This window comes from Elephas maximus, chromosome 6, assembly GCF_024166365.1.
Source record: "Elephas maximus indicus isolate mEleMax1 chromosome 6, mEleMax1 primary haplotype, whole genome shotgun sequence".
NCBI lineage: Eukaryota > Metazoa > Chordata > Mammalia > Proboscidea > Elephantidae > Elephas > Elephas maximus.
Window position 1 is genome coordinate 96450898 of NC_064824.1, and position 14197 is coordinate 96465094.

The window sequence follows — 14197 nt, forward strand, 5'->3', positions numbered from 1 at the left end:
CAAACTATACTTTTATCAAGGAGGAATAAAGTGAAAATATTCTAGAAAACACTGATCCTGAGTTCATCTGCACAGATTTTTCTAAATTTAGCTTTTCCCTAGTGACCTGAGATGTCCCTGTTCTACCACACGTGTGCTAATTTGATATTTGGAAATATTTCCTCCTGAGGGTTTTTAAAATTCAGTGTTGAAAAGTCATTTTAAAATTAATATTGCCATTATAATCTATTTTAGCAATTTTATTGATATCAAGAAATAAAGAACCAAATGTATTTGAGGAATGGGTCTATTTACCTGGCATGATTTCAGAAGACCAAGGAGGGCATCCCTCTGCTGCCTCAATCCTAATCCACATCTTATTTAAAACATATGTTTTCTGTCTGGTCCTAGGTACTTAAAATTTCAAAATTAAGACCATTTCCTTATGGTCAAGATTTTTTATCCCTTTTAAAATGCAAATCATCTCTGTGAGTAATAACCCATTGGGTTTTCAATTTAACAGATCAGTGTAAGTCAATTTAATAGATTCTGTCCTAAAAGCAGGTTTTTACCTGGGAAAAGGAAGAGGACATAATGGCAGTGGGTTCCCCAAAGTTGGGGTAAGGTGAGGGTCAGATCGCTCGAATTACAATTTTGCTTGCTAGCAGCCCTGTGTGCTATCGCTCATAACACTGAATAGGGATGCAGCTCTATAAATACCCATCGGATACTTAGGCTGACTGAAGCAGGGGTGATTTTCCTGGTATCAAACACATGCCACAGCCAGAGGTAGGAAGTGACAGTTTGTGAAAATGCCACTGAAGCAAACTGGGGACATTATCTGTCAAAAACTCTGGCAAATAGAAAAGGCTTAAAAATTGAAGTGGTATTGGTACCTAAAAGACACACAGGAGAGTTGTTGGCCCTCGACTGCTTGCCACCGTGCCTTTTCAGCTGGCCCTGTGCTCAACAGGACACTTCCAGAAACTGTCCCTGGAATTTAATTTGAAATCAGAGAGTATTCGTAGGTGACATGTCCCTTTATTGCACTGTTTTTTTTTTGTTTGTTTGTTTTGTTTTAACTCAGTCTCTGTAAAGGCAGGCATTATCTCCCCGCCCTGAATCTTCCCTTTCTCTGAATAAATATCCCACTGAGATAGATAATGTATATGGGCATGTAATGTGAGACTTGTAGAACTGGGCATATGCCATCTTACTCACAGAGACTCTGCTAAGTGTTACAAGGCTGCTGATGTAGTATAATTATGTTTTACAAATAGAAGTAACACAGCTTTTTTTTTTTTCATTTTCCATGAATCTTAATCTTGGGGCTGTTCAAAATAAAAATTGGTTCCCGAAAGTGTTGCCTAGTTTTCGATTCAGGAAGTGGAGATGTACGTTTTTAGAAACATTTACTGAGTTTCTACTATGTGAAGGCAGCCGCATTAAATCCTGTACAAGGTGCAGCAGACACTGTGCTCAAGTGTCTACAGTCAGGATATGCGACCTCTAAGGTCCCACCAGGCCCATGAGCCTGTGGTTAGCGTTCTGCATAGGTTATTTGCCATTGAACATGAAGGTGTAAGAATGATGAGAGATTGCATTTAAAAATACTTTGCAATTCTAGTAGGACAGTATCCAAATTAATTTGAGTAGGTTTGACTTTTTTCTTTCTAGTGTTTTATGCATGTAGATTTCATACTATTTTTAAAACCTATCTTTAGCTCTAGCCCTAACATTTTACTTTGGTCACGTTTCTACATTTATAGGACATTACCTGGCTGTCTCAAGAACAAACAACAAAAATTTAACATGTCAAAACTTGAATTCATTTTGTATTTCCTGGGTACTCATTTACCCTTTTTATACCACCATACAAATGGTCCCCAGTTCCTCTAAATCACTTTCAAATGCTCTCTCACCATACTAACCTTAATAAAATTTTGTATGCACTTATTCAGTATTAGCGAGACCTAGCTTTTTTTTTTTTTTAGCTTTCCCCACAGTCCCACCCACCCACCACTGCCGTCAGGTAGATTCCGACTCAAAGCGACCCTATAGGACAGAGTGGAACTGCCCCATTCCCCACAGTAGTGATTGTATATATCCATTTCTTTGCTACCCAGGCTCTTTTCTCCTCTGCCTGAATTTTTCAACAGGCTCAAAAATCCTGCAGCTTATCTCTACCTTTCCTGAATTCAACAACTGGGATAATCATCCTCAAATTCTATATTTAACTTTTAACTAGCCTTGCAAAACTTTCACACACCACTGCTGCCTCTTTTTCATCCTCATTTCCCATTTCCTCCTGTTTGAACTTTCTCCTTTAGCAAGGCAATTTATTTGCCACCTCTTTCATTCTCCATTCCTTTGATTTCCATTCTATACCTCCTGGAATGCCTTCCCACCCTTAGCCCCCTCTCCACCTGTCTAAGTTCAGCACCATGTCCTAATTGCTCTGAAAACTGACCCTATTACGAACACATTCATTCTACACACACACACACACACACACACACACACGCACACATGAGACAAACATTCATTTATTGACATTATTCATGATGCATTCAGTGCATACCACATAAAAGGGAGTTTCTAGATTCTGCGAGAGACAGAGACATGTATCACCACAAATAACTGTGACTCAAGAGAAGTATAAACAAAATATGGGAGCACTCATACTTGCTGCTTGTAGAATAACATTTTCTCTTCTAACATATCATTTCCCATATGTCCCTTAGGCTTTCAATTAGCCAACTCAACAAGCATGGTTTGGCCACTTATATTAAGTGAAAGATATTACACAAGGTGCTGGGGGAAATAAGTGGTACAAGACAAAGTTCCTGTCCTTGAGGAACGGAGATCCTGATGGGGAACCAGGGTTTATACTTAAAAAGAGAAGGAGTAATGATAGTGTCCGGAGAGTGGACCACATGATTTCTTTGGTGTAGTGGTTAAGAGTTATGGCTGCTAACCAAAAGGTCGGCAGTTCAAATCTACCAGGTGCTCCTTGGAAACCCTATGGGACAGTTCTACTCTGTCCTCTAGGGTCGCTATGAGTCAGAATGGACTTCAAGGCAGTGGGCAATGGGTTAAGCTTCAGTGACTTGTATCTGAACTCCTCCTCCTACCCCACATTTAGCAGACTTTTGTTTGCAAATAATTTGGAAAGGAAACTATTGTTTGGCCTTTATATAATTATTTTTCTTTAGATAGTTGAATTTTCATTTTTCTCATATTCTCACCTATCTAATTTTTCATACATGGTCGAGAAGTACTTGCCTAACATATTTAGTTCCTTTAAGTGTTTTACATTCATGTGAAAACTTGTGGGTAGTTGAATATATCATTCAGAGGTTAGAATAGTTGCAGGGATTATAATAGTAAGAACTAAGCCCAAAACATTCTCCTAAGGTGATATCTGCGCTGAATTATTTAACATTAACTTAAAAGTTAAAACTTTACTATGGTAAGAACAACGGATTTTCTGAAGATAAAAAAGAAATCAAAACAATCTAGAGAACACGAGTCAAGGGTTATTTAATCTTTTCCTAAGTCACTTGGGGGTGTGATGTGGAAAGCAGTTGATTATGCTGCCATGACCAGGAATCTGGCCAAAAGAGCTAACCACTGTCTAATCATGCTCACAATGGTTCTAGTACATTGGCGGGTATCACCATTAGGGCATTAGGGTTGGATTAAATACATTCGCCTCTGTCAGTGTTATTACCAAGATATATTCAGCTTCAAGATGGGAAACAGTTTCCCAAAGAAGCTTTGCTTATTGAAATCAACTTAAATTAAAATTAGGTAAGCCGAAGACACTGTCTTTCCATCACTCTCTTTCTTTGTGAGGTTTGTGTGGAACATGATCCTAGTTTATATTTCAAAACGTGTATGTTGTCTTATATAGTGATGGAACTCAGAAAAACAACACCTGGCTGGCTTGTGCCAAACCAGAGCTGGTTATTTAACAATAAGATGTTGTACACTTACTTTACTGAAACTTCCTTAACAGTTGGAATCTGCTATCGATGGCAACGGTTTGGTTTGGTTTTGGTTTTCACTTGAGAGTGTGACAGTGCCTTTCCACAAACGAGGGCTTCGAACCTGTTCCGTCCAGTTTGAACCCCCTGCTGAGAATTTACGTTTGCTGAAAACTTGTTAGAAATGTAAATTCACAGCAGGAAACTTGTTAGAAATGCAAATACTGACCCTCTCTTTACCAAGCTCCAGGGACCGGTCTCTCCTGATAAAAAACACACCCAAAATACAGGAGACAAATACCATCCTCCCATTTAAAAAGCACTCTGGCTGCACTTCTTCCAAGACAGATTTGTTTGTTCTTCTGGCAGTCCATGGTGTATTCAATATTCTTCACCAACACCATCAGTTCTTCTTCAGTCTTCCTATTCATTGTCCAGCTTTCACATGCATATGAGGCGACTGAAAATACCATAGCTTGGGTCAGGTGCACCTTAGTCCTCAAAGTGACGTCTTTGCTTTTTAATCTTTGCTTTTTAATGCTTTAAAGAGGTCTTTTGCAGCATATTTGCCCAGTTTTGACAAACTGAGAGACACATGGGATCATGAAGATTCATTACCTGGTAATTTTATGAATTAGCTAAACTATAATCATAGCAGAATAAAGACAGACATTTTCAATGACTGCTCAAGGTATAGCTGACAGCTTTTTTTTTTTTGTGAAACAGGATCACTGGGTAATGGAAATTTAACATGGTCCCTGTATGTAGAAGGCAACTCACTGAAGGTGATCCTGTCACTATCATGAATGTGGAGAGAAATTTCCTTTGACCTGCTCTGTGCCAGCTCTCTTGTCCCGTGCTGCCATAAATCAGGCATGAAAATGTGACTCAGAGCTAGTCCCAGGACAGAGAACATTTCGTTGTATACATCAAAAGGCAGTGAACTTCCAGTAAGCTTGCAAATGTTCTGATCTGTCTTTGTTCCTGTTTTACCAAGAATTAAAAGTATTGTTGACTTTGCTTAAAAACAAAGGATGCCAATCTGTTAACGGTGCTTTTATCTGTTTAAAAATTTTGAGGAACTTTAAAACCAAAGGAAATTATCTTCATTCAAGCTAGCAAATATGTGTAACAGCAATCAGATTAAAAATGAGCCAAATTTATTAAAATGCAAGTATTATTTTAGATGATCTGAACAATTGGGCCCTTAAAGAACCAGAGAACTAAAGCCCAGTGTTTTAATTAGGAGAAAGTCAAGAGATAAATGAATGATTTCTTAAGGAGAGAGAACAAAAATAGGTCTAGAGTAGGTTGACTTTTTAGTTAACTGACATATTCTCAAACAATTGCCTGTCCAAAGTTCCTAACTTCTTCCTGAAAAAGCAGAGGATCTAAAATGGCTGATGTGTGGCGTGAATTATACTTGGAGAGAGAGTGGATCTTGGGAAAAAATTTATTTTTATGATGTTTTACCTGATGAATGCTGCTTTATCACCAACTTATACTTGCAATAGAAAGCCTACATTTTAGTGTAATATTACTATCACAGAACAATTTGTAAGCTTAGGTCTATGCCTCAAAGATACCTGGGTTCTAGTCTAAATTCTTTCACTAACTAGCTATGTGGCTTTAGGCAAGTCAACTTTTGCCTCAGTTTTCTCATCTATAAAATGGGGCTGTCCATAGTAGCCCTTAGAATGCCTTACAAAGTTTTGTGGTTTTAGAAATTTAGATATAATTCAGAAGAAAATTGAAATCTGTGGAAGATTTCTGAGCCCTGATATGATGAAACTCATATTTTCAGTATCGTTAAATTGTTACATTGACTTTGTAATGATTCTAGGCAATTAGGTAAACTCTCTATTGAGAAAAGCTGAAAGAACATTTTTCCCCCTACACAGATTAAACAATTTAACCCATCTCTGTGTACAATGTTACTGTCCTTAAGTAAAGCTTCCTTTGTAAATGCATGTTTTGATCTTAACTGACAACTTTACACACACTACTCTTTAAGACACAGCTAATGCATAAAGTAATGCTCACTTTTATCTGGGTAAATCCTCTATTCTTTTACGTAGAAAGCCATAGCAAGGAAATAAGATCCATTAGAAGATATTCATGTGACAGAACCAAAGAAAAGCTCTTTGTATTATTACAACAGGCAAAGGCCACTGGGCGCTCAGACTGAGACATCAGATATGTAAATCAAGTCACTGCCAGATTCTATCGATTGAGTCAACCCAGTCTTGGTTGGCTGCGTGTGCTGACTGTCCAGCTGGTGGATTATCTGAGGACATGCTCCTCACCTTCTCTCTTCCACTTCTGCACTTTATATATCATTTCCATCAGGGCCTCTGGAGACCAAGGAAGTAGATGAAATTCAAGTCAACCCTTTTTTCTTTCTAGCAACTTAAATCAATTACTTCGCTGGGAGCAAAAGTTGAAATTGTTGATTTAAATGTGATTTGAAATGTTTCGACCATATGTCTTATTTGTTTTCTCTACAATTACTAATAATGTAAAGTTGACTGTGGAAAATAATTAGAATAACATTGTTCTCAACATAATGAAAGCTATTATAACCAGTTGCCGTCAAATGGACTCTGACTCATAGTAACCCCATGTGTGTCAGGGTAGAACTGTGCTCCGTGAGGTTTTCAATGGCTGATTTTTTTTCCTGAAGTAGATTGCCAGACCTTTCTTCTAAAACTTGAACCTTCACTCCTATGGAGTTGTTAAAACTAAAAATCAAATCCATTGTCATTGAGTCAATTCCCACTCATTAGCGACCCTATAGGACAGAGAAGAACCACACTATAGGGTTTCCAAGGATCAGCTGGTGGATTTGAACTGCTGACATTTTGGTTAGCAACCGAGCTCTTAACCACTATACCACCAGGGCTCCATGGAGTTATTAGGCACTAACAATTGTGACTCAATTTGTTTTCTTTTTTAATGTTTGTAGTCATAAACTGTTTTATATCTGGAAGTGATTGTGCAAGACCACAATCTTTTCAACATCATCAGTTCCTGTGATAGCAGGAAAATGTCCTATTCAAGACCTTTTATGTCCACTTTGAGTTCTGCCTTGATCTCCCATCAGAGCACTGAGACAGACAGATGAATATGGAATAGCCAGATGAAACCAGAGGACATGTTTTGAAAGTGGGGGAGTAGCTGGATATTTAGGAATTATTAATTTGCCTATTGGTTGCCTTTTTCTACTCAGTTCTTGCATTCCTAAGGGAACCCCTATTCTAGATCTTTCTGACCACAGCTTCTTTATGTGGGGAAGATGATAATCTTACCTACTTCTTCACATACCAAAAAAACACACCAAACCCATTGCCATTGAGCTGATTCTGACTTACAGCAACCCTATAGGACAGAGTAGAACTGCCCCACAGAGTTTTCAAGGAGCACCTAGTAGATTCGAACTGCAGACCTTTTGGTTAGTAGCCACAGCTCTTAAACACTATGCCACCAGGGTTTCCAAAAGCTTCTTCTATTCTCCAGTAGAAGAACAGTTGTCTTATTTACCCCACTTCACTCAGTATATTACTGAATTTTTCACAAATAACACACCCACATATATAACATGCATAGAACACCTAGGAAAATAACACATGAGAGGGTTGCACAGTTGGCGAAAAAAGTATAACACGCATTATTTGAGAAAAATATGATAATTACTTACTTCCTGGATATATTTGCTTTCTACCCAAGTGTGGAGGACAGGGACAGCCATTTCAGTGTTGTTATTTATAAGCGGAAGGAGCCCTGGTGGTACAGTGGTTAGATACTCGGCTTCTTATTGAGATGTCAGCAATTTGAATCCACCAATTTTTCCATGGGAGAAAGATGAGGGAGTCTGCTTCCATAAAGATTTATAGCCTTGGGAACCCTGTGGGATAGTTCTACTCTGTCATAAAGTGTCACTATGGGTCCAAATTGACTCGACGGTGATGGGTTTGCTTTTTTTGTTTGTTGGTTTGGTTTATAAGCTCTCCTGAGTTCCTGGCTCTGACATCTGACCCCCTCCTCATTCTTGCTAGCATAGCTCTGCTTGAGGGAGAACCAGACCTCTGCCATCTTTGGGCCACCCAAATCCAAGCTGCCAACTTTGATGATGTGTTCAGTAGTCCTTTACCTCATTAGTAGATGATTTCCTATTCTGTTTCTCATTACTGTTGTCCCAATACCATTTGCCTTGATATTGCAGTAATCTTTGGAGTGAGGGGGTGAGGAATCAGAGTGTTCATGCAGGAAATAGTACGATCTGGACTTGAAGGATGAGTATTCATTTATCCTACAGTTATTTATTTGGTACCCACTGTGTGTCAGGCATGTCACATATTTGGACAAACATAAGGAAGGCACCTCAAGCTGCAGTGTTGGAATGGATGGGAGTTGGGGCAGAGGTTATCTTTCCTTTCCTCATTTCTTGTGGTTGATATCATGGATCCCTATTACTGGCAGGATCACATGGGTTTCTTTCTCTGTCTTATCTTCCCAATAAAACGTTTTGAGGATTTCTGACAACAACCTTTTGCTGTTTATTTTGTGACAGATGATTCAAGAGAACCGGTTTCTCATAGAAATGGCAGACACAGTCCATGAAAAGATTGTACAGTGTCAGAAAGCAGGTAATTTTTTTTTTTCCTATTTTGTTTTAGAAACCATGATGATAATTTTTGGCAGATTTTTAAAAGAGTCTTTTCTTCCTCTTAAAATTCAAATATTTATGCCATAGTTTAACTATACTTTGAGTTACACTAAAGTCTTTGTTGAAATCTAGGTGATAGTATATGGGAAAGTAGTGTGGAACCAGAAGATGTTTTGAATGGTGAGGGTTTCTGAATCTACTTCTTTCGTTTGGGGAATCTATTAAAACCTTTTACTACTGGTATGGAAACTATGGTTCCACATTGCCCCTTAAGGCTTACTCCAGTTTTACAATTTGAACCATAATCCTATTAATCTTCTAGGCTTTTCCCCACTTACTTGTCCTCATTTTAGATTTGTTCGTTCTTTAGGTATGTGATGGATCTCATACCTTTGAGGCACGCTTCTGTTTATGTTCACTTTCATCCACACCTCTGTGCTTTTATATCTCTTGGATTTGTGTGCTCCTTTATCCACACATGATACAGATTATGATGAGGAAAATGACAACAGAAACCATTTCTTGACATACATGCATATGCTGTACTAAGCGATACACTATCTTACTTAATCCTTATAACTTTGCAAGATAGTCATTGTTTCTAACTTACAGACGAGGCATCTGAGTGTTGAGTGGTTAAACAGTACCCAAGATCCTACATCAACATGTGGTGAAGCTGACCTTTGAACCCAGATTAATCATTTAAAATGGTGATTTGAACTGACTGACCAGCAGGCTTAGATGTTCCAATTGACTGACAACACAAAAATAATAACACCAGATACTTACAGAAAGGTTACTATGTGCTAGGCACTGCTTTAAGAGCTTTACATGAGCTTTATATATATTGACTCAATCTTCACCATATCCCATAAGGTAAATACTCTCATTATCACCATGTCACTAGTGAAGAAACTGAAGCCCAGGGAGTTTCAGCAACTCACTCAAGCTTCTACAGCTTATAAGTGGAAAAGCTAGAATATAAACCCAGGCTGTAAAGTTATGTTCTTAAGTATACGCTATGCTCCCCTTCTGTGTGAATTATGGTGTGATATAGCACCGAAAAAAAAAAAAATATATATATATATAATTTTTTTTATAGCACCAGAAAAATGAATGTGGTTTTAGACTGTGCTTTTTTTTTTTTTTTAATAAAAGTATAGTAGCTAGGCAAAGGAGGGTGGTGGTAAGCCCCTGCCTCATGGAGGCTGCTTCAAGCCCACCTTGATATGATGTTCATTCCTGGATGCAGATCCTCCACACTGCTCAACTCTAGGAAGCTGTGTTGGCTCTGCCAGGATGCCATCCATAAGAGGAGCTGTTAGTGAACCGGAGCATGTCAGAATCGGGAGTGTCTAATCTACAAAAGAAAAGATTCAAGACTTTATCTAACATCTTTCTTCACATATTTTAAAGAGCTGTACTGTGGAAAAGAGATTAGAACTTGGTGAATGTCCAGTCAGCACCAGGGAGTAGAAGTTCCAGGGAGGAAGGTTTTGACTTGATATTAGTCATAACTTTCCAAAGATGGAATGAGCTGTCCAGAAGAGAGCATGTTTTCCATCCCTGAGGTGCTAAAACAAAGGCTGAAGAAACAGATAAATGGAGGTGCATTCTATAGTATTCAAGCCTGAATGAATGATTGAGCTAGAAATACTTTATATCTGTTCCCAAGTATGATACATAAAGATTTTTCCAGGAATGCTGTTTTTTAAAATTTTTTATTTTTAATCACCATTGACTAATTACCTACCAGTTTTTGTCTATGTGGAATCCAGTGTCTCTACTGCTAAGCCATATGGTTGGTTCTTAAGGAAAAGTGAGATATGTTTATTCATGACATATAATTACTATTCACACATTTTGTCATTTCATACAAAATCCAGGAAGAGGACAAACAAAATGTATACAACCTGTCAGAAGAATTTGCTTCATAACATCCAATGTCTTAAAAAAAAAAAAAAAAGTCTTTATCAATGTTTAAATATAATTTAGCTGAATGCATTGATTATTGTTGGTTTTCCCCTAAGGACAGACATTTGGTCGGGGTGAACGTAATATGAGGGATAATTCAATTTAGGGATTTAGGAATTATGAGAGAAGGACAGGAATGGAAAATTATACTTTTACTAATAAGATTTTCATGATAAAATGCTCATTCTCTGAAATTTATACAAGTATTTCTTGTACATTCTCTTTTCAAAGGGATGGAATTCCATGAAGAACTTCATAATCTGGGGGCAAAAGAAGGCTTGAAAGGAAGAAAACTCAACAAGGCAACTGAGAGTTTTGCTTGGAACATTACAGTATTGAAGGTACGTTAAATATTCAGCTTCCCCCTTTGTCTTTTTTCCTCCTCCTCATCTCTCCAACATGTAGTGAAGCATTGGTGGTTAAACATGGTGTTTGGATTTTTAAATATCCTGTGGCCTGATGACCGGTTCATGCTCTGAGATGGGGAGATGCACACTGGGACTGACAAGCTTTTCACCTTTACAGGGCAGTATGTGTGTGAGAACTAATTCCATTGCCTAGTATTTGTGCAAGTGTGTTTTTACACCCATGAACACGTCTGCTCAAGAATATATGGCTGCTCTTGTTTGTGGAAAGAGTAACAGCAAATGTTGCTGGGATCCAACGCAAGTGACTTGGAAGCTGACTTAAACTACAGAATAACCAGGGACATTTAGGATTATTTTAAGAACAGTCTCTATAAATACATTTCTTTTTTGCAAATAGTCTCAGAAGTCATTTTCTTGAGATTATAATTTGGCCTCTGCTGTAAATTAGTTTTGGAATTTTAAAGTAAAAGATGCCGCTTTTATATTTTCTCACATGAAAGGAAAAATGGTTCAGGCAGTTCGAATAATTTACTCTTGGCATGTGATGGGAAGAAAAAAAAAATAGCCACAGACAACGTTAATAATCGCTAACATTTAAAGAACACGTATTGTGTGCCAGGCATTGTCTTACGAGGTTTACGTGAATTAACAATTTAATACTCATAACAGCCCAATACTATTATCATTTTGTCTTACAGGTTCAAAAACTGAGGCATTGAAAGAGTATATATATTAACTAAGGTCACCCAGCTGATAAACGGTGGAGCTGGTGTCTGAACCCAAGCATCCTGGCTCTAGAGCCTGCGTCTTTAACCTGCTCTGCAGAGATGCTATACACATTTATGTGAGAGTGCTAGATGAATTGTAGAACATATCACATAAGTTTATTAGAAATTCGGTGTACAGAGATTTCTTAAGCCCCTGCTATGTACCGGGCTCTGTGCTAGGCATTGGGGGTACATGGAAAACAAAAGAGACTCAGTCCCTGAACTCATAAAGTTAACAGTCTAGGGGGGAAGACAGGCATTGTTTGCTTAAGGGGGAGGGAGGAGCTATAGTATTTGTATAAAGATGAGCTTATTCTAATACTAGCGTTCAACAGGCAGTGTGATCCATGGTGTAAATATTTTTTGCTCAGCAGAAATTTATGTGGGCTTGTTAATGTGCCAGTCACTAAAACAAAAGGTCCTAGGGATACAAATACCAAAAGAGCATTACCTGTGCCTCAGCTCTGGTCTATAAGGGGAGATGGATATATAACTAATAATGTTGCTGTTAGGTGCCATCGAGTGAGTTCCAACTCATAGTGACCCTATAACAGAACGAAATGTTGCCCAGTCCTGTGCCATCCTCACAATCATTGCTATGTTTGAGCCCATTGTTGCAGCCACTGTTTCAATCCATCTTGTTGAAGGTCTTCCTTTTTTTCATTGACCCTCTACTTTACCAAGCATGATGTCCTTCTCCAGGGACTAGTCTTTCTTGATAACATACCCAAAGTATACGAGATGAAGTCTCTCCATCCTTGCTTCTAAGGAGCATTCTGACTGTACTTCTTTCTAACAGATTTGTTTGTTATTCTGGCAGTCCATGGTATATTTAATATTCTTCACCAACACCATAATTCAGAAGTGTCAATTCTTCTTAAAAAATTCTTCTTAGGCCTTCCTTATTCATTGCCCAGCTTTCATATGCTTATGAGGTGGTTGAGAATACCATGGCTTAGGTCAGTAGCCTCCTAGCCATTGATTATTCAGCACTTCATATATGACAAGTACTCACTGCTAAGTACTTTATATACATTTGTTATTTGCTCCTTGCAATAACTGTGTTACCTCACAACAACACATGTTAACTCTGATATTACTGTCTCTATTTTCACAGATGAGGAAATTGAGGTTTGGGGAAATTTAAGTTCCTTGACTGGAGTCACACACCTCGTATATGGCAGAGCTGAGATTTTAACCCATGCCCATAATTTTAACCACTACCCTGCCCTGCCTCCATTAAACTCAATCCAGTGTGGCTGAGTCCCTTTCAATCTAGGCAGTCTGCAAGTAAGGGCTCTGCATGTAGACTGCTTGAGTGTTGTGAGACCTTAGCCAAGTTATTTAATGTCTCTGAGGGTGAAAATACCTATGTCCAGGCTTTTGTGAGAATTAGATGAGATAATATATACAAAAGATCTAAGTCACAGCATCCAAAGCCAGATACTATAGATGTTAAAAAATTTAGCTATTACTTTTTATTTGTGTTTTGCCAGGTGAGGATGACTTTTTGAGGAACGGAAATTTATGGTTGTTGTTTCTTGCTCTGTTAATTTCTGATATAAGCCTAAAGAGGGGCAGTTGTGGTTCGGTGGTAGAACTTTTTTGTTCTGTGTGGGAATCCTGGGTTTGGCTCCTGGCCCATGCACTGCCTGCACAGCCACCACCCGTCTGTCAGTGGAGGCCACCATGTTGCTATGATGCTAAACAGGCTTCAGCAGAGCTTCCAGACTAAGACAGGAGGAAGAAGGGCCTGGTGATCTACTCTGAAAATCAGCCAATGGAAACCCCCTGGATCACAAGGGTCCGATCCACACTTGATCACAGTGACGGTGCAGCACCAGGCAGCATTTTGTTCCATTGCGCATGGGGTTGCCATGAATCAGGAGCTGACTAGATAGCAGCTAACAACTACACAACAAAAACAACTATTGTCTGAGGTTTGTGTGTTAGTTTTGGTTTCGTGACATGCTGATTGCTATATGTAGCTGAGCAAGTACAAGTGCCGTGCAAATCATTCCAAGGCAGGTCTTTGAAAATAGAATTGGTCTTTTATTATAGTTCATATACTAGCTTCTGGGTTCTTCAGCTTGAGCATTAGGAACTGAAACAAGAGGAGTGGATATTTCCAAATTTTCAGTATTTCCTTTTTCTCCCAAGAGCAGACAAATGATCCAACCCAAGTCAGGAGACCACTCCCTCTTTGAAGTTTAAGTTTCTAGCTAAGAGACAAAGAGACCTCACTCTGTTGGAGACTGTTAATTTCAGCAGTGCCGTTCTGAGCCAATGCCACTTTATAAGACTCTTCTTTGAGTTTCTTTCTTGTATCTGGGGCTGTCTTAGTTCCTGCTTGGTTCTCCAGCCCTCCTTTTGATTTTCAGAGCTCCTTGTAGTCTGTCAATACATTCTCTTTTGCTTAAGTTACTACACTGCTTATAGCTAGTTCAATTAGTA

General features: G+C 38.6%; 1 protein-coding gene across 6 annotated transcripts in view; it reads left to right on the forward strand.

Annotated features, from left to right (window-relative positions):
• PLCL1 (phospholipase C like 1 (inactive)) overlaps positions 1–14197 on the forward strand; it is a 499112-nt gene that overhangs the window by 413384 nt on the left and 71531 nt on the right. For all 6 annotated transcript variants that reach the window (XM_049888889.1, XM_049888888.1, XM_049888887.1 and 3 more), the window contains exons 4-5: positions 8539–8614; positions 10840–10949. In XM_049888889.1, the coding sequence (XP_049744846.1) occupies positions 8539–8614; positions 10840–10949 (186 nt within the window). The remainder of the gene's footprint in view (positions 1–8538; positions 8615–10839; positions 10950–14197) is intronic.